The 21,925-nt window shown below is 34.8% G+C and overlaps 1 protein-coding gene across 2 annotated transcripts in view; it reads left to right on the top strand.

Moving 5' to 3' along the window:
* LOC118186174 (DDB1- and CUL4-associated factor 11) overlaps positions 1–21,925 on the top strand; it is a 137,344-nt gene that overhangs the window by 103,727 nt on the left and 11,692 nt on the right. For both annotated transcript variants that reach the window (XM_035356233.2, XM_035356235.2), the window contains 2 exons: positions 7,836–7,991; positions 15,901–16,007. In XM_035356233.2, the coding sequence (XP_035212124.1) occupies positions 7,836–7,991; positions 15,901–16,007 (263 nt within the window). The remainder of the gene's footprint in view (positions 1–7,835; positions 7,992–15,900; positions 16,008–21,925) is intronic.

The following is a 21,925-nucleotide window of genomic DNA, read 5'->3' as shown; positions in this document are numbered from 1 at the left end:
GGAGCATTCTGATGAGTTGTATCGATCGAAAATATCTTCAGACTGAATTAGCCAAGCCTTCTTAATTTTTCAGTAGTATTTTTTATCCTCTGATTCGTTTTATCTGGAAAGATATCAGAGTAAAAACGAGATCATTGGTTCGTCAGCCCTGCTGAAATCAAGAGACTTTGATGACAGACACAGTGCAGAATGCTAAAATCTCTTGACACTGGTCATGAAGTTATGTCTCTTGTCTCAACTGGAATGAATTATTGCATCTACGATGTTAGAATCATATCGTGTGACACATTGTAAAAGCTTGGAAACAGTGACTTGCACGGACCGCACACGCTATTTTCTCATCTCTATGTGGTCCACCGCAAGCTTTAACAGAAACATCATAATAAGGGATAAAAAATTCCTTCCTTATGAATAGAATATTGTTTTTATCATTACTTAATAAAAAGTGAAAATTGCTATGTTTGTGAAATGTCAGTTGTTTTCTCAGCTAAAAATGAACTGACTCTCCGTAATTCTTTAAATTATTTTTCTTTGCATAAGATAACCAAACAAAATTACAAATTCATTTTGTATTTTGGGCCTAGTATATAACACACTATTTGTTGGCAGTAATTGTAGTGTCGCTTCAGTTCCATTAAGTTTCTAATTAAATTTAGTTAAAGCGGAATGGCAACACCTTCTAGTCTCCGCAAAGAACGAAGTAAACAAACTCCGAGTTTTTGTCACGCGATGCTACGTGCATGTAAAATGTAAATAAATATTATGAATAAGAATCTATAACATCGTAAGGAATAAAATATTGGTTCCATAGGAGTCAGAGAAGTGTTATTTTTCTATATTTGCACACCAGACACTTCACTGGTGTATCCCGGCGTGATCGAATTCTACAATGGCTGACGAAGACGAAACCGAAATTAAAGCAACAACTGCATCTGTCGCCAAGGTAAGCGTTAAAGTTCCTCCTTTTTGGAAGCCAGATCCTAAAATATGGTTTATTCAACTAGAAGCACAGTTTAGAAATGCAAAAATTAGTGTAGATCAAACAAAATATGATTATGTTATAAGTTCCATTGAACCCGATATTTTGTCACAGGTATCTGATATTTTGCTAAGTCCACCACAAGATAATAAATATGAGGCAATTAAAAATAGACTAATTTCATTATATGCTGATTCAGAGACTCAAAAAACCCAAAAATTACTGAGTGAGTTAGAACTGGGTGACAAAAAGCCATCTCAATTACTGTGTGAGATGCGTAATTTGGCTGGCGATAAAGTAACAGATACTTTCCTAAAAACATTATGGCTACAACGTTTACCCGTTAATATGCGTAGCATTATATCTGTTAGTAGTGAAGATTTGTCAAAAGTGGCTACAATGGCCGATAAGATTTGGGAATTAAACCCTGTTACTCCCCAAATAGCTGCTGCATCATCCATAACGGTAAAAACGGAAGTGATTGAAAGTTTACAAAAACAGGTTAGTGAACTTAGCTTACAAGTTTCTGCTTTAAACAAGCAACACCACAATCGTCCCTATTGTCGTAACCGATCCAAATCACGAGATAGGAGTTACAGTGGTAACAGATCTAGTGATATTTGTTACTATCATAAAAAATTCGGTGATAAGTCATTTAAGTGTAAACAACCCTGCAACTACTCATCAACATCACAGACAAATAGTCCGGAAAACCAGCTCCCCGTCTCTCATTGACGACGGAGGGACAAGGGGTGCAGCTGAGTCGTCTTTTCATCAGCGACAAAGAATCGGCTACCCAATTTTTAATAGATACTGGGGCAGAAATTTCTGTCATTCCTCCCTTGCCTGCAGATAAAAAAAACATCTCAAAATTAGAACTGTTTGCTGCAAATGGTACGAAAATTAAAACATATGGCCAAAAATTACACAAGCTTGATCTTGGACTCAGACGATCATTCACATGGCCTTTTGTAATTGCGGACGTAAACAAACCGATAATAGGCATGGATTTTCTTGCAAATTTTAACCTTTTGGTAGATTCTAAAAATCGCAAGTTGATTGATGGTACTACATTCTTAACAACCAATGGAACTCCTTGTTTTCAAAATAACAATAATAATATTCCAATTTTAAATGCCGTAAATGATCCATATAAACGTATCATTAACGATTTTCCGGATTTGTTAAAACTCATTGTAGTTAATAATAAAGTTAAAAATCATAACATCGAACATTATATCGAAACCAGAGGTCCACCAGTTTTCGCTAAAGCCAGGAGACTATCAGCTGAGAAACTTAAAGCGGCTAAAAAGGAGTTTGAATTTATGCTCCAAATGGGTTTATGCAGGCCATCCAAAAGTAACTGGTCAAGCCCACTACATCTGGCTATGAAGAAATCAGGTGATTGGAGACCTTGTGGAGACTATCGAGCGTTAAACAACGTCACGATTCCTGATAGATACCCTCTACCATTTTTAACAGATTGCAGTTCCATTTTAGCTGGAAAAAGAGTTTTCTCATCCATAGACCTCATTAGAGTGTACCAACAAATTCCTGTTCGCGAAGAAGATATACCGAAAACGGCCATTCTCACTCCCTTTGGCTTATTCGAGTTCCCATTCATGACGTTCGGCCTACGAAATGCGGCCCAAACGTTCCAACGTTTCATGAACAGTGTGTTGAATGGACTAGAATTCGTGTTTTGCTATTTGGATGACATTCTAATAGCCTCCCCAGATGAAGAAACTCACCAAAAACATTTACGAGCAGTCCTTGAGAGACTAAACGAATATGGCCTGTGTATTAATGCGGCAAAGTGTAAATTTGGTCAAACAAAACTTGCATTCCTGGGATACGAAGTGTCAGCTGAAGGACTTAAACCTCTTTCAACGAAAGTTGATGCCATCAAAAATTTCCCAGAACCAAAGTCATTTACTAGTTTAAGACGATTTTTAGGTATGGTGAATTTTTATCACAGATTCATACCAAATTGTGCGAAATTGCAACAACCTTTAACAACATTGCTCAGTGGTATTAAAAAGAACTGCAGAAAAGAAATAACCTGGACGGCAGAAACAAGAAACGCCTTCCAGATCTTAAAAGATGCACTTATTCATGCCACAAACTTAACTCACCCATCCGAAAAGGCTGAAATATCGCTAACAACTGATGCTTCCGATACTGCCATTGGAGCCGTTTTACATCAGATTGTGAATAATGAAAAACAACCTTTAAGTTTCTTTTCCCGAAATTTGACATCAGCACAACAAAAATATAGTGCCTACGATAGAGAACTCTTAGCCATCTATACAGCAGTAAAACATTTCAAATACATCTTAGAAGGGCGAACTTTTGCAATATACACGGATCACAAACCACTAACATTTGCCTTCCAACAAAATTTGGAAAAAGCTTCGCCACGACAAGCTAGACAACTGTCATATATTGGCCAGTTCTCAACCGATATCCGATTCATACAAGGGCATGAAAATACCGTCGCTGATGCTCTCTCTCGCATAGACACCATTTCTGTACCATCTGCAATAGACTTACAAGCTATAGTAGACTGTCAAGAAGATGACGACTTGGAGACACTAAAAAACAACCCAAACTTAAAAATCCTACAGATCCCTATACCGGACAGCGACAAGAAAATTTACTGTGATACTTCTACAAATTATAATCAACCATACATCCCTGCAAAGTTTCGGCAGAAAATATTTTCTTCAATCCATAATTTATCTCATCCTGGAATAAGATCCACGATAAAATTCATAACACGACGTTTCATATGGCCCAATATGAATAAAGACTGCCAACTATGGACTAGAGCATGTTTATCTTGCCAAAGATCTAAAGTTCACAGACATACACATTCATCTTTGGGAGAATTCAAAGTACCTCCACACAGATTCCAGCATTTAAACATAGATCTGGTGGGTCCGCTACCTCCTTGCAAAGGATTCAAATACCTTCTAACCATCATTGATCGTTATACACGATGGATTGAAGCGGTACCGTTAGAAGATCAATCAGCAGAATCTATTGCTAAAGCTTTGATTTATACTTGGTTTTCACGCTTTGGAATTCCGAATCGCATAACATCTGACCAAGGTCGGCAATTTGATAGCCAACTTTTTCAAACTTTAGGAAAATATCTTGGTTTTCATACAAACACTACAACTGCGTACCATCCACAGGCAAATGGCCTGATCGAAAGACAACACCGAACTTTAAAAGCAAGTCTCAAATGTCATCTACTCGAATCAAAATCATGGCTGGAAGCATTGCCTTTCGTTCTATTAGGCATAAGATCTGCCATCAAGGAGGACTTAGGTTGCTCATCCGCAGAACTTGTATACGGAACTCCTTTGGCATTACCTGGTGAATTCTTTTCAACAGTACCTCATATGAAACAGTCTGAATTTTCTCAAAACCTTCAGAAAATAATAAGAGCTATGAAGCCAAGTTCTACCACCACCCATGGAAATAGAACAGTCTTTGTTTCTAAACATCTTTCCAACTGTTCTCACGTATTCCTATACAACAACATTAATAGTTCGTCGCTACAGCCTGTCTATCTTGGACCGTATCCTGTAAGAGCAAGAAAGGATAAGTACTTCGATATTGAAATCCAAGGAAAAGTTAAAAGAGTTTCAATAGACAGACTAAAGCCATCTTTCCTAGCGCAAGATTCTGATATTCCTTTTCAAAATTCCTATTCCAAGAAAGCGGAACTTTGGGAAACACCTTCACTCAAGAACACTGAAGGAACTTCAGAAAATCATCATGAAACTAAGACTACTAGAACCGGCAGACATGTGAAGTTCCCCAGTCACTTTAAAGACTATTTTCCATAATCGCTGTCACTAGGAAGGGGGTGTGTAGTGTCGCTTCAGTTCCGTTAAGTTTCTAATTAAATTTAGTTAAAGCGGAATGGCAACACCTTCTAGTCTCCGCAAAGAACGAAGTAAACAAACTCCGAGTTTTTGTCACGCGATGCTACGTGCATGTAAAATGTAAATAAATATTATGAATAAGAATCTATAACATCGTAAGGAATAAAATATTGGTTCCATAGGAGTCAGAGAAGTGTTATTTTTCTATATTTGCACACCAGACACTTCAGTAATAAATGATTTTTCAAGATTTGATCTCCTCCACTGGCTTTGGGAATTTCTATCATTTTCTTCTGGCATTGAGAGATCTATATAACCTCAACCATTACTGCTCCGTAAAGAAAACCCTTGCTGTCCACAAAAATGTACAGTTTCTATTACAAGTTTCTCTCTTATTTTTTCAATGCCTCCTTTTTTTGGAGGGGAGGTCCAGTTGTTTTTCTGTACTCTCTATTTTATATTTAACAATTACTTTCTGCCAGCTTTTTCAAACTTTAGGAAAATATCTTGGTTTTCATACAAACACTACAACTGCGTACCATCCACAGGCAAATGGCCTGATCGAAAGACAACACCGAACTTTAAAAGCAAGTCTCAAATGTCATCTACTCGAATCAAAATCATGGCTGGAAGCATTGCCTTTCGTTCTATTAGGCATAAGATCTGCCATCAAGGAAGACTTAGGTTGCTCATCCGCAGAACTTGTATACGGAACTCCTTTGGCATTACCTGTTGGCCAAAGGAGTTCCGTATACAAGTTCTGTTTGGCATTACATTTTTGTGGTTAATTATTTTTTTCTTGTTTACTAAAAGATTTTGGTACTCTTTTCCAGATTTTGGTAGGGTTGCTTAACAAAAGTTCCAATTTTTTTTTTTTTTTTTTTTTTTTTTTTTTTAATGTTTTTTCTCACCAAATTCTTCTCAGTTAAAAATAACATGTACATAGAAGAGTAAACACTTTAGCCTTTTCAGATCAATCAAGCCATTTAAATTTTTGCAATCATTCATTCTGGAAATGTCCAGTAATTTCTTCTGTATTCTCACAAATAAACTGTTTGTGAATTCTAGATCTCCAAATAAGCTTCTCCAGCTTCAGTTTTTTCATTGTTGTTTGGTAAGGCACTGACATAATGAGCTATATCTTTATTGATTTTATTTGGTTCTGAACTTGCTTGATAATTAAATGCAGGAAGAGTTTCCAATGTAGGTGAAGAAGGCAAAACTGTACCTTTAAGTTCTTCCATCCAGCTTGATGTTCTTTTTCTTTATATCTACATAACTTGTTCTCCTTTTTCTTTATATATATATATATTATGAGCAGTTATTTCTTAATGATAAAAACTTCTGCTGACTTTTCTTCCGTATCACTTTTGGATTTATCAATCATAAAGAAGAATTTTCTATAGCGTTTGGTTTCTTAGAAAATAATAAAATAGCTTTTTCACTGGTTTATTTACTCTTTTCATTTTGGCTTTCTTCTTGAGATATTTTAGCACTAACAAGTTCAGTACTTATACATGCAGTGCACAACAAACAGCAGAACATAGTCTCATTGCTTATGGGAATGCATTTAACTTACACCTAAAACTAGTGTTTGTACTTGTTTTCTATTTATAAGCTGAAACTTCAGTTCTGGGGACTGTAGCCTTTTCAGGTCCTTCCACTACCCCCCCCCCTCCAAAGTACAGCTATAGAGTAGAATGAAACCTTTATTGGACAATCTGGTATGTTTCTTGTGAATGGTCTTTCCTACTTTATCGCTCCCCCCCCAAAAAAAAAACAAAAATGAAACAATACTTTTTTACAATAATTTGCTACTAGTTCAAAATGTCTAGCCCGACCATATGACTAGATACACACATCATGACATTTTTCAGCTAGTCTTCACAAAGCTCAACATAGGTGGATTCTTGGCTTTTCGAAGATGTATCGATATTCAAAGACTAAAGAACTTGCTGTAATCAGTTCCCTAAACACATGATAGTTGTCAATGAATTTCAGTTTTCGTTTACGTTCTTTTACCAGAATTTTCATGAACCATATGTTGCATTTGATTTGGAGTTAACTGGTCTGACATTATCTTGAAAAACACAGCTTAGAAAAAATGGTAATATAGGGTGTTTATAAAGTCCCGGACCCATTTTGATGTTTAATAACTCATAAAATAATGAAGATATAAGCAAACTTATGGCATTTATTGATAGAATAACTTATATATTTTACTTTTCAGGTTAAAATATCTTTACTTTTGTAAATATCATTTGCGCGTGTTGTTAATTTCAGATAATTTCAATTTCCAGTCTAAATATCTGTACTTTTCTAAATATCATCTGTTTATTAATTGCGTTTTTCTCTCTTTTGTTTTTGGCAACTATTGCAATGTTATGGACTTTTTCCTTTGGGGATTTGTAAACATTTACAGAATGTTGAACATTGATGACCTAAAAGCCAGAATTACAACCGCAATAGCCTCTGTGGATGCCGACATGCTTCCCGGTACCTGGCGTGAAATTGAATATCGACTTGATATTCTCCGTGTGACAAAGGGGGCACATGTGGAAGTTTGTTGACAAGGGTCATGAAACTTTTTGAGTCTATCTAACCATTTATGTTATTAATTTTAATCTATCTTTATTATTTTATGAGTTATTAAGCATTAAATTGGGTCCAGGACTTTATAAACACCCTGTATTTGTATTTCTTGTCATCATATGTTAAAGATATAAAGTACAGTCTAAAGTAATTAAAGTTCAATAAATCTTTGTTCAGGTTATCAGGACAAAATCTGGATGCCTCTCATGCAGCCATTCCATAGTAGATCATATAAATAGGGTTTTATTGGTGTTATATATAGATAGGATATATATAAATAGGGTTTTACAGGTGTTATTTGCTTTCATGTTGACTTTATTGGATTATAGACTAAGAAATTATTCTTTTTTTATCTATCGTTTCAGTAAACAAACACAAGCGCAAACTGCCAGGGGATACTTCTTTGATGACTTACAGAGGCCATAGTGTATTACAGACGCTTATACGTTGCCATTTTTCACCTGAAGCAACAACAGGACAAAGTTACATATACACTGGTTGTGCTCAAGGTCGAGTAGTTGGTAAGTAAATATCAATAAAAATTAGAAAATAATGATTACTTTATAGGAAATTACACTAGCATTTTTTACTTATTATCAAAAGCATAACTTAGTGCATAATGTATTTTAACAGTGTTATTTATATATACAACACATACAATGAATTCATAAATTAATTTTGTTCCAGAAGTTCATGATCTGAAATTTTTGCAAACCAAAATTGCTTTCTGCACTGGAACTAACGTGATATTTTGTAGAGACATTAGGTATTTTTTGACGCAGGCAAGATGAAAAATTAGCCGGGAATCGAACCGTGGACCTCTCAATTACGCACTAAGCATGCAGACCATTACAACACAAAGGCTTGCCAAGAAGGCGGGAGAAATACCTTATATACCCTTTTAAAGGGTGACTAGGGTTTTTATGGGACCTAGTCACCAAATCCTGGGTGAGGAGAATCACCATCCAACACCCTTTTTAGTTCGGGCGACACTGTAGAGACACTAGGTTAATTGGAAAAGCCGGAGAGATGAAAAATGAGCAACCGCCTTCGCCGGAAATCAAGCCGCCGACCTCTGGAATACACGCCTAGCATGCAGACCACCGCACCAGGTCACGCGTTAACCAATCAGAAGCGAGTTCAGAGGCGGCATTTGCCAGATGGCCAGAGACCGCATGAGTTGACTCAACTTTAACTTTTTGACGCTTGATGCATCAGTTTCATGCATCTCGTTTCAAACGTCTAGTTTATACCATGGCTTTTAAATGATTGTGCTTTCAAAAATTCTTGATGGAAAAAAGGCAAATGGACTAATTTTAATAAAAATTTCAAATTAAATTAAAAAAATGCATACGCTAATGGAATAAATAGCTTTATAAATTATTTAAAGGAAAATTCTCAAGTTTATTAGTAGTAATAAACCTTAATAATCAACCATAAATGATATATAGTTGATAATTTTTACAGAGTAATCTAAAGCAATAGATTGTTGCGAGAAAATAGTGATGGATTTTGAAATCTCAGATTCTGAATTTTTCTTAAAATATATCTACATCAATTTAAAGTTGCTCTTGTTACCTAGTGGATAAAACATTGGCTTCTTGAGTTAAAGATTTTGGATTCAAGCATCACCAGAGTGATGTTGTAATGGAATTGGTATTTAAAAAAAAAAATATTTACAGAAAATATTATGGCTAGTTTCACAATAGCCCAGATGCTTCTTCAGTTTCTTGAAGGTGAAGTGGGAAAACGATGCTTACCTGCAAGGTATCGTAGCGCGGAGGTAACACGCTCAAGTAAAAGATTAAGCTTTTACTAGGGGCTTGTATGTTCGGGCCTTGCTTTTTCCTACCTTTGAATGATGGTATGAATATAAGTTGTTTTTTTTTTTTTAATCTTCTGCGAATTTTTTTTTTTTTTTTTTTTGGGGGGGGGGTGACATGAGAAACTTGCATTCATTTTTCATATCATTCATCATTCATACAAACCTAATTTTCGCTCGGCATTGTGTGCATTATTCTTCTTTTGACAACGAGCCTTTGGTGTAATTCATAAGATCTGACTACTATGATCTGATTCTATTTCGGCTGACACGAGACTAGAAAAAGCGATACTGGTTTTAGTATAAAGTTGTTGTTTCATTTAATTAAAAAATTTAGTGAGTTCTGAATTTTAAGTGAGTGGTGACGAGTAAAACATTTGTTTAAAAAAATTAAGAAAACTGTTATTTATACAGAAAAGAAGCTCGCTAGTATGTATCTGATTTCATGTAATATTTCTATGCATTTTAATAGCTTCATGTTTGTTTTTCTTAACATGCCTGACCACTTTTCGACAGGTTTAATCTTGATGATATTTTTTCGTTAATTTAAAAAACTTTTGCACAAGCATTAGCAAATTTGCTAATTGTGGAATTCAATTTTTAATGCAGAAAAAGAAGTATTATATAAAATGCAGTTACTTCAGTGAGTTATAGATAAAAGTTACCTGATAAAATAAACCTTTAGATAGTTGATGTTCGTTAATATATGAATGACTAATTGAAGTAACTATTGTTACATTTAAGGTAAAAAATATGTACATAAGGCAGAAACTAATATATTCTTTTAAAAAATTGATGTTGTTTATTAACTTAAAAATAACTGCTTTTTCTAAGTGTGATATTTAATTTAGTAATGCTGTAAATCCTACATATACTTAAACAAAATATACATTTTTATTGCATTACTTAAACCAGTTAAGGGAAGTTTATTTAAGGAAGCATTTTAGGGAAGTTCATACATCATGCGAAAACATTTATGGTATTCTACCAGATGAAAAATACACTCTCCAAAATAGAATCGTACAATTAGGATTTTTTAATTATCATTCAACAAAATTCATAAATTAATTAAATTAGATATATACAGTGTTTGATATATACAACGATCCTTTTCTGGGATATCTTATTCCTATAGTCCAAACGATTCTTTTCTAAGATATTCTGACAAAAATGAGTTTTCTGCTTTTGAATAAATAGTTCAATGAGTGCTAGAAATTCATCGAATTGATGAGGTGTCATGCAAAAGTAATTAAAAGAAATTTCATTTCGTTCAAGCGTGGCCCACCGGTGGCCAAGCGGTAAAGTCGCTGAACACTGGTAGTTCGGTCCGAGGTTCGAATCCCGCAAAGGGGCTGGCTGCATGAGTGTTTTCATGATTTTCTCCATGTGCAACATGTATATGAGCCAGTTTCCCTTAGAAAGTCCTCCACGAAGGCATCCCTCCCCTTAGGCAGATAGCCCTTGAGGCTTTGCCATAATTAAATAATCTAACCTAATCATTCAAGTGCATTTCTTCAATTAAATTACTTGCATCACCTTACTGCAGTCATCTCTCACATATTAACATAAACCACTGCATTTTGCTTCTGTTACACAAAGCAAGAAGTAAAATAAGTTTTAACTGAGCAGAGATTAAATCCATTTTAATTTTAAAATGTAAACGTAAAATGTCAAAATACCACAAAAAAATTTAAAGTTTTCCCCCAAGTTTCCAATATGAAGCGCCATCTAGTGCGAGCATATGACAACTTTTAAAGCGAAAGTTGCCGTGCTTGCGTGAACTGGCATACATGGAAAGCGTTTTTTTACGCTTTGCCGCTTGACGCCCCAACAGACCAGTGTGAACACAGCTTTAGAGAAAGTTTATTAATGTATTTTGCCAATTAAAACTTTGAAATCGTTTGAATAGTGCTTCCAAAAATTATTTCTTAAAGTAAGCAATTTTAAAGCTTTGGAATAAATTGAATAGCGCATCCCAAAATTAATTTTTATTTTTATATATTTTCATGTAAAGTAAAAGGAAAAGTCTAATAAATACTAATTTTAACACATATGGTAGCTTAAGTAATAATCTAAAACAGTATAAAAATTATGATGCAAGTACTTAAAATTAGGCTTAGTGTTACAAAACCCTCGTCCTCTGGGATGATTCGTTTTTTGTTCCACTCATCGCAAGGTGACAAAGATGCCCTGTCTCAAAAAGCTTAAAGTTTTCAGGTATCACGAGCAAAATTTCTGAAGTTTTAATAAATATAGTTGATATAACAGAAGTTTTTCATTGCATTGGCAATGTCTCTACATCAGTCAACGAACAGACAGCAAAATATGTAGTATGGTTCTAAATCCGGAAAATATCACTTCCGATAGTGAAGAAATTGAAGAAATAGAAAGGTTGTTGAGAATGAAAAAATTTCAATTGTCAATTTAGTGGGAATTACGACTGAAGTTGAAAGAAATGTTAAATGAAGCAAACATATACCGGATATCCAAAGAAGTTCGTGCTGTAGTTTTTAGTGAAAAATTTCATGCAAATGCATTTTATTCAGCGAAATAATCTCCTTCAGTTTCAGTTACATGTTCCCAGTGAATTGCAAGATTATAAAAACTCTTCTCCCTAGAACTAAAAATTATCCTATAGCTTGTGTGACATCATCTCAATTTCAGAACTGTTACTCATGCAGATGGTTATCCATGGCCAAAAACAAGTGATAGTCAGATGAAGCATGCCCACGGAGTAAGGAGAATGAGGTAAACTTCCCAATCGATTGTGTTGATCACCTCCTTAGTTGCTCTTGCTCTATAAGGTCTGCCATTGTCTTGAAGGATATCACTCCTTTTCTGTTGACTAGTGCTGGCTACTTTTGACATACTGCAAATGTGCAATGCTTTGGGAATGGGAAGATTATACCTGGGCTCTGATGATTTTGACCAGCAGGCTCTAGCAGTTTAAAGTACACAATATAATGGTGCTGGTCCACCAAATACAAAGCAGTACCTTCTGTTGATGAATGTTTTGTTTGGGAGCAAATGCTAGGGAATGACCAATGATGTTTTCTTTTGTCGGACAACCATGTCTTGTCACATATCAGTATATGTTCCAGCAATAGGACTTTCTTGTGGCATGACAGCAATGAAAGCAAATGGTGAGCCACTGGAATTTGGTTTTCTTGGTAAAAATGTGAGGAAACCACTTACTGAGCTTCCGCTTTTTTCCCCAGGTTGTGCAGATGCAATGTAATGGTTTCCTCCGATACTCCAAACCCTTATGCACATTCCTTGCACATTTGATGTGAAACATGCTCAATATCCTTCTTCAGTGAGGCTTTGTTGATAATGGATGGACATCCAGTTTGAGGCTTGTCCTGGAGGCTGTCACGTTCTAGTGCAAATTGATTTATGCCACTCGCTCACTGATGCCTCTCTAGAAGTGGAGGATATTTTTTAGCCAGCTTCTACAGAATTACTGCCCATTTTGAACTCGTAAAGTAAAGATGCCCATAAAACATCTTTTTGCACTTGCATGTTTACTTCAGAATTGTAGTTCCTACAGACCTGTTTTCGATATCATTGATGTGCCTCACAACTTAGCACTGACTGATGGTTTATGGGAATCTCAATATCTTGCATCATCCTGACAGGGTTATCAACACCTGCTGTTTAAATTTCACTTTTTGCTCAAGTGGTATGAAATTTTTTGGATACCTGATAAATATTGAGCTTTTGTTTTTATAAATTTTGATTCATTTAAGGTCATAAATGCTTCATTATTTGATAAACCACTATTGTGCACTGTGTTCTATATCTCTCGTTCTACTGGGCCGATTGACAAAATTCAACTTGCATTTTTCATGTCTCGAAAGCACAATTTTGGATATGTATCAGATTTATATATAGCATTGTTTCAATATAGGTATTTTGACACAAAAACGGACTTTTTCCAAAATGGCATGACAATTTTTTTCCATATTTCAATTCTACGACTCAAGTTATGCCAAACTGCCAAGTTTTGTAAAAATCGCAAGAGTAGTTTTTAAAAAATTAGAAGGTAAAAATACGGAGTGCAAAATTTTTAGTTAAGTTGCATTGTCCTGTAAAGAATTATCCTTCATTTGCAAATTAGCATGTGTGTTAAACAGACTCTATTATTGAAAGAAAAAATAAAATTTATCTATATCTCAGACTGAATCAATTATTAAATCAACAATCATGGATTTTGGGATTTGGACTGAGACAACTCAGATGTGCTTTCAGTAAGAGTAACAGCGAACAAAGAATAAAAAAAAAGCAGTCAGAAAATAAAAATTTGTAACTTCCTACTTACCTTACTGCTTGAATGTGCCCATCCTGCACATGACGCAGCAAATTGTATTAATTCGACGCGGACGATGAGCCTTCCTGATCAGCCGCTGACCTAGAAGGATCATCCTGTATAGGTGCTCTGTAGACGTATTTCATTCATGAATGAATGCTTCTAAGAAGTTTTGGCTCTTGTAGAAGTCTTTCATAGACCTTCATCACAGGAACTGTCACACTCAAAATTGCACTTCACCATTAGCATTGGGACCCACCAGCAGCCGAGCGGTAAAGTCGCTGAACACTTGTAGTTCGGTCTGAGGTTCGAATCCCACAAACAGGCTAGCTGCATGGGTATTATCGTGGTTTTCCCCATATGTAACATGTATACGAGCCAGTTTCTATTAGAAAGTTCTCCATGAAGGCATCCCTCCCTTTAGGCAGATAGCCCTCGAGTCTTTGCTGTAATTGAATAACCTAACCATTAGCATTGCTTGTAGTGTTTCCAGTTTTAACTGTGTCTTTTCAATTGTCCATATGATATTCATAGACGAGAAAACTCTTTCACTGGCGGTGTATGTCCCTGGAAGACACAACAAAAACTCCACAATTTTCTGGATTTGTACAAATAGCACACGAAAAATTTCATCCTATCGACAGTCGAGACTAATTTTCTGACAATTCCAATCTGAAATCTTTTGTGGTGAAGTAATTCGCCTAATGTAGCTTACTTCATCAAATAACTCGTTATCATCAATGTCAACCTTTGGAATTTTCCACCCAAAAGGATGCACGCTCTCTTGTACGTTTTCACACAACGATGGCTCCTTTAACGCAGCCCAACTAAATGCATTTAGATCTTCGAACTGCTCAACCCTCTCTTTCAGATATCCAGCGCAGTTGTCATAAAAATTTACAATGGTTCTTGTAATGTCATTTTTTCTCTCCAATCCTTCTTCTTCCTAATCCTTCTTGGGTAATCAGCATACGTACTTCATTTGACAAAAAAATTATCCAGTTCAGAAGATACTTCCAATGTTGTTACAGTCTGTGTTTCTATGTGCAGAATTGCGGCTTGAAACACCGCAGCAATATTATGTACAAAACAGAGTCACAATTCAAAGCGCAGGCATTCTAAAAAAAGTTGCACATTAGGATGGGGCACTTCCCTTCCGACAAGAAATAGGATTTCAGTGCAGGAAACAATTTTAAAACTCTCTACTTCAGACATCAGCGATAACCATTTAGTTTTCCCATATCCAAAAAGTTCTTTTCCTTTAAAGTTTAAAGAAATTTAAAACAATATTCATTTTATGGATTCTTGATAAACTTGGCCTTCGAACTTTGACGCCGGCTTGGAGCTTTGGCGACATATATTTGGCGCATGTGCATCTGTTTCTTTGCCTTAGCCACCAAAGCAGTCGCCGCCCGCGTTTTTGAGTGATGACATCATAGCTTTATGGAAAGCAAGCATCAGCGAGGTGTCACCAATGTGCCATGCCGCCCAATTCAAGTTAATTGACGTTAAGAGTCTCTTTTGCAGAAAAGCGGGACAAACAGGCATCCTGCCGAGACAAGTGAGGAACCTCGGGACATGAAGCCTGAAATCCGGACTGTCCTGCCTAAATCGTGACGTCTGGTCACCTTATATAAGCGATAACAACAAAAATGTGGTTTTGTTAAAATTAATTGAAAGAATGAATGATGGACCTTTTTCCTGTTATGCATCAAGGAAAAAAAAAGGAAAGTAAGCAAATTGCTATAAATTAAAAATTCCGCCAAGTGGCATTCTTGGCGTAAACTGAAAAAAATAGGCCAATGTAATTTTTTTTATTTCTTCGTAAATTTCGCATGAAATTTTACAAAATTTAATATCTAAGCATAATTTGAGTTGTAGAATCGAAATATGGAAAAAATTGATATGTTATTTCAGGAAAAGTCTCATTGTGTGTGAAAATTGAATGTTAGAATAATGTTAGATATAAATCTAATATATATCTTAAGTTGCACTTTCGAGACAGGAAAATTGCAATTTGAATTTCGTCAATCGGCCCGTAATGCTAGTAATTTGAACTTTTTCGAGTTACAGCAGTAAAATATTAGTTTCTTCTTAGCTTCCTCGTTTTTGTATAGTAATTCTATTAAAAGTTAAAACACGTTTCTTGTCTGAGGGTAGTGAGAAAAGTGTGGTTCAATTAAAGTGGTATTGTGTTAGAAATAATGTTTTATTAACATTTTTATTTTCATGTATTCTAATGTGCATTTTTTCATTTTGTAAATTTAAAATGAGTGAACTTTGTTTTTGTATCCTATAGTTTATGACGTATTAACTGGCAAGATAAAATCAATTTTAAGTGGTCATTCGGGTTGTGTACGTGATGTATCTTGGCATCCTTATCGAAATGAAATTATGAGCAGTTCGGTAAGTTTGTTTAAATTTTTCTCAACTTGCATGTTGGAATTTAAAATATGTATTCATTTTTCATATTCTCTGAAAAGTATTCTCTAACAGTTAAATGGAAAGCATTGCCGTGTGGTGTTTTGTAAATGTGATAAATATTTCAGTATCATTTGTTCCACATATATGTGTCAGCAACCTAGGGCTGGAGCTGCATCAGAATTTATATGGTTTTTAAAAGATTTTAAGACTGTATGTCCAGTTAGAGATGGCTTTAAATCAGTGGTTTCTAACCGTGAAAACGACCATTGCTCATGCGGAATGGCAGGAGATCTTTACCACTGAGTGATATCTTGTTTGCGGAGAGACTGCCGAGACAGTCAGTGGCAGACCACATACATGCATGGGCAGAAGCTACTTCGAAAAATTGCTATGCATTGAAACGCATATGTGATTGCATAAATATTGCACACAAAATCTCAGACAGGATGGAGTAATTCTCAGCTGCCATCCTCATCACCAGCACAGCCCCCGTATGCTCTGTACTTGAAGTGAATTTATTTTATCTTAAGTTAGCTTTTCTTTTTTCTTTTTCTTTCTTTCTTTTTTTTTTTTTTTTAAATCCTTATCTCCTTGAACTGTAAACCCTGAATTATGTATTTTGCCTTATTTTATTATTATTTTCACTGTTTTTCTTTATTTTATTTTACCTTTTAGTATTTTTAGTATTGCTATTTAGTATTTTGTGTTATTTTAGATATTATATTTACTGTTTTATCAGTCACTCTGTTAATTGTTCATATATTGCACTGTACTCATTTATTGTTCACGTAGTGGATGCCTATTGTAACCACCTATCCATAACTCTGTAAATATGTAACTGAAATTGTTCTCCTCTCCTGCAATGCACCCTTCTTCCATCACTGCACTATCGTCTTGTCCAGCATTTGTTTGCATCACCCCAGCACTCGTCTTGAACACAATATGTACCAAAGTGTGTTATGTGGACCAAGTTAATTTTATCAGCGGGGCTATCTGGCCGATATGCTAACTGCCCCAGTGGATCGAATGCCGTGCGTCGGTGTAAAGAAAGAAAGTGGTCTCTAACTCAAATTGTGAGGGCTGAATGCGACCTGAAAGCAGCTGACAGGCCGAAACTTTTCTTCTAAAATATGGCTATTTTTTAAACAAAATAAAATATTCTAACTAAATTTTCAACTTTACAGAATAAATATTTATCAAAGCATACTTAAATAATAACAACAAGTTAAAAAAAATATTTTCTAACTGGGATTGGTTAGAAAATATTTTCTAACTGGAAGTTATTAAAATCTTTAAATTTTTCTTGAAACTTACTATAGAGTTATTTTCTTGGATAGTCTTGAGATTTTTCATTTAAAATAATAATGCAAGATTTAAGATGTATGAATGCAATAATTTTTATTCCACATTGTTTCTCATGATTGCAATTTAATTTTAAAAACCTTAATACAATCCTACATGTGAGTCAAAAGTGTATTTTTTACTTGCAACTCTTAATTTTGAGAATATTTAAATAAGTGGTTAAGTAAACAATAAATGAGAAACCTGTTATCCATGCATATGTAGCTAGCTCATCAGTGTTTCCTTTTGGGGGAGGGACAATTTTGAAAATTCTCATTTCATTTATTAAATTAGAAATCCATTTTAGTACAGCTCCTCGACTTAACCTCCTATCTGATTATGAGAAATCATTTCTTCGTACTCACTTTCAGTTTCTTTAAGTAGTGCAACACAATTTCGATGATACAGAACTCATCCTTGGAGAAGTTACAGTTTAGTTATGGTTTCACGAGACTTTTACCATAGAATGTTTTTTGGTTGAAAAATACAATGCATGGCACAAAAATTATAGTGAAATTTTCCTTCACTGTTTTTCTTGATTTTACCACTCTCCAATTCTTACCAGCCATAGCAGCTATACCATCACTTACAAGTTCAGCCATTTTAACTGAATTCATATTTATCTATTACAATTTTTATCTTAGGAAAAATATCCTGTGTACCAGGTTTTCCTTTCACGGGAACTATTTTAAATAGTCCTTTAATTATTTCAAAATGACAAGTAGTAGTATATATGTGATGTTAATACTCATATCAACTCATATCATTAATAGCCCTTCTGGGCTAAAGCCCTTTGGGCTTAAACAATCTGAAAGCTTTCTCAGATTTTACATTACACCCAAGGGCCCTTTTTTTTAACTTTTTGTGTGTTACCTTTATTTATTAAATATCATGTTCTTCACACTTAAGCCATAAAATTCAGTTTAACAGCAACATCGCAAAGTAACTTTTAAATGAGCATGCCTTTACAATTCCCGCGCTATGGAGATAATTTCCCCCCCCATACAGTTTTGCCATTGCTCGCTTTGAAATGAGTTTGTTTATAAAAAATTCGTTGATGTGTTACAAAATATGAAGTCAATAATAAAACAAATTCAAAATTCCAATTTATGGCTCCTAGATGCCCATATTTGGTGGAGGATTGCGTTATTCAAAATTTGATGGCTCTAGGTATCATTGTTTTGTCACAGTGCGAGAAACATGCACACATTTATGCAGATTCTTCATTATTTAATTTCTTTAAATATAACGCAAGATGATAATATTTGGTGGCAACAATTTGAAAAGTGAATCAGACATTTAAAATTTTCAATTCAAGTTGCCAAAATGAAAATAGCCCTTCTGAGCTAATGAAGAATCTTAAAGCTTTCATTAAAACATTATTGTATTTTGACTAACAAACACAATGATTTAAAAGCAAGCAATGGTAACATTGTTCGGAATAAAACATTTTTATCTCCAATGTGCGAGAGACTGTCTATCACAGTGTTTCCCAACCTTTTTTGTGCTTTGCCCCACCTAATCCTCTCTAAAATGCTTATGCTTCCCTTAGCATGTTTTAAATTGTTTACATTTCTAAATCAGGTGATGATGGTTCACAAGTTTTAACACTTTTACGTTTTTAACAATATTTTAATTCACTATATACTGAGCTTATTCTTAGGCCGCTGCCTTCATAAAATTTTATTCTCTCACAACAAAGCGAGCAACAGCATCCTCTAGCGTTTTCTTCTTTCAAATTATTTAACACTCTCCACCTGAATTCGGTGGAGAATTCATCTTTCGATAATATATTCTAGAATATTCAATTAATATTTCGATAATCAATCCTAGATAAATGGTTAAATATAATAAACATGCATACATAATTATAAGCACATAAATTTTACAAAACATTAAGTGATACCTATCGGCAAAGTCAGGAGAATCAAACCTTAAAATACAAAACACAAACATTAGTTAAGTTCCATATTATATAACAATTGTATATCCCTTTTTTTAAGGTACCAGTAGGTGTTTTAATTATGCAAGATCTTATTTTACCATCTGGTAAATGGTAAATGCCTGGCATTAATTCCAAAATTTTACCTATTGTCCAGAGATTTCTGGGATGTTTATCATCATGAATCAAGACAATATCTTTGATTTTTTAAACTGAGATGCATTAGAGTGTGAAGGACAAATATTGGCAGATCTCAGATTAAAAAGATACTCTGTTTTCCAACACTTCCAAAAATGATTTAAAATATCTTGATGGTATTTATATCATTTAATAATTGAATTTCTTGATTCAATCAAATTATTTGATGTTATTTTATTAGCAGGCAGAAATAGTAATCGTCTACCAACCAGAAAATGAGAGGGTGTTAGTGGAGAAATTCACTGGGATCAGTAAACACGTAGGTAATTGGTCTACAATTAATCATTGCCTCTATTTCAATGAGCACTGTTTCAAGCTCATTAACAGTAAGGGATGATCGACCAATAATTTTCCGTAAACTGGTTTTTATGGCTCGTACCATACACTCCCAAAACCCTCCCCACTATGGACCCCTCTCAATAATAAATTTCCAATTTATGCCTCTAGCAGAAAATAATTCTTTCACAGATAAGTCACTCAAAGTTTCGAAAATATGTTTTAGTTCTTTGTGAGTTCTTTTCAAAGTCTAAAAGTCTTGGTATTATCGGAGTACACGGTGGTACATAGTCCTTGGTGAGCTAAAAATCCTCGGAAAGCATGGTAAAAAAAACTTTCAGTGCTGAGATCAGTTACTATTTCTATATGTAAGGCACAAGTGACTGCACATGTTAAGAACAGCGTGTAAACTTTACCTTGCCTGTCTTTTGTAAAAAATGGACCAGCGAAGTCCAACCCGGTCATAGCAAATGGAGGCGACTCTTGGATTCTGTCTGGACGAAGTGGGGCGATATCCTATACCCCAGGACGATCACTATATCATCTGCATATCACACATTTGCTGATGATAGTCTTAACACGCTGCCTTCCCTTAATGATCCAATATTTGGCTCTGATCTGAGTTAGTGTCAAATTAACTCCAGTATGGAATACCTTTTTATGTGAGTCCATGATGATCAACCCGGTGAACTTGCATTTAGAGGGTAATAGAATAGGGTGTTTTAAATTCTCCTGAAAGTCTGCAAATTGAATACGACCTTTCAACCGAAGAATTCCCTCCTCATCAAGCCTTGGATTAATGGAGTAGATGGAAGAAACGAGAATTAATTTTTTATTTGATAACTTAATTATTTCCACTTGATACGATTCTCTACCCAATAATGATCAGCTGCTTCTATCTCAAAAGCACTTAAAGGTCCATTCTCTGTAGACCTTTCCAGAAGCTTCCCAATAAATCTTAATACATAGGCAGTAATTTTTGTAAAGAACTGAATTTTGCTATATCCAGAATCGGGGATTCATTGTCAGTTACAGGTGCAGTCAAAATAATACTCTTTCTTAACTCTAACGATTCTGAATTTGGTTGTAATTTCCTTTGTTTCGGAAAGTTTTCAGTGGGAAAACATAACCAGTGTGGCCCATGCCACCACAGATCATTCTTAACTAGTGACTGAGCACTAATTCCTCGAGTCTGTAAATCTGGAGGATTTTGTTTCCCTTTGCAGTGGTTCCAGAATTTTTTGTTGCATATACCGTGTATTTCGATAACACGATTGGTGATAAATGGTTTCCAATTATTTGGCGAACCTTTAATCCAAGTAATGGTGATTTCGGAATCGCTCCAAAAGTAAACATCCTCAATTAAATCGCCAAATCATTTTTTGAAATATTTGTATATTTCAGCAGCCATGAGTGCTCCCATTAACTCTAAACAAGGAAGTGTAATTGATTTTAAAGCTGCAACCCTGCATTTCCACATGATAAAGGAAGTTTTAATTTCTGAATCACTCACACAGTATCTGAAATATGCGATGGCCCCATATGTTTTAAGACTAGTGTCCAAAAATAGGTGAAGGCTTATATTCATTGGATCGTCATCAAAGAAATTTCGCTGTATTGATATTTCAGTTAAATCACTAAGTTCATCCCGCCAAATGTTGAATTTGACTTTAATCTCCGCAGGAAGGACCTTATCCCAGTCAGCACCAGAACACCAGATTTCTTGCATAATAATTTTTGCCTGAATAACAAAGGGTGCAATAAATCCAAATGGATCATATATTTGGGCGATACTTTGCAAAAGTTTCTTTTTTGTAGCAAAATCGTTTTCAATAGAAAAGTCAATTAAATTTTTTAAATTTTATATTGTCCTCATAGGAATTCCAAATCATGCCTAAAAAATTTGATTCACTAGTTAATTTGTTATCTGATTCCTTAATCCCATTTAAGATCCATAAATCATTTAATGCTTTAAAATTAGTTCTTAATTTTCTGAAATTCATCCCAGCATCCTTAAATATGTTAACCTCACCTACAGATAACCAATATGCATCTTCAACAGTTCCTGCTCCAAAATATAGGTCGTTGACATAGACAGAAGAATTCAACGTTTGTCCGGCATTTTATCTTTATATTTCCGAAT

This window comes from Stegodyphus dumicola, chromosome 1 (assembly GCF_044657685.1).
Source record: "Stegodyphus dumicola isolate Sdum_Otavi_A_Nest chromosome 1, ASM4465768v1".
Taxonomy (NCBI): domain Eukaryota; kingdom Metazoa; phylum Arthropoda; class Arachnida; order Araneae; family Eresidae; genus Stegodyphus; species Stegodyphus dumicola.
The sequence above is the reverse complement of the archived record's forward strand: the minus strand, read 5'-3'. Positions and strand labels throughout refer to the sequence as shown.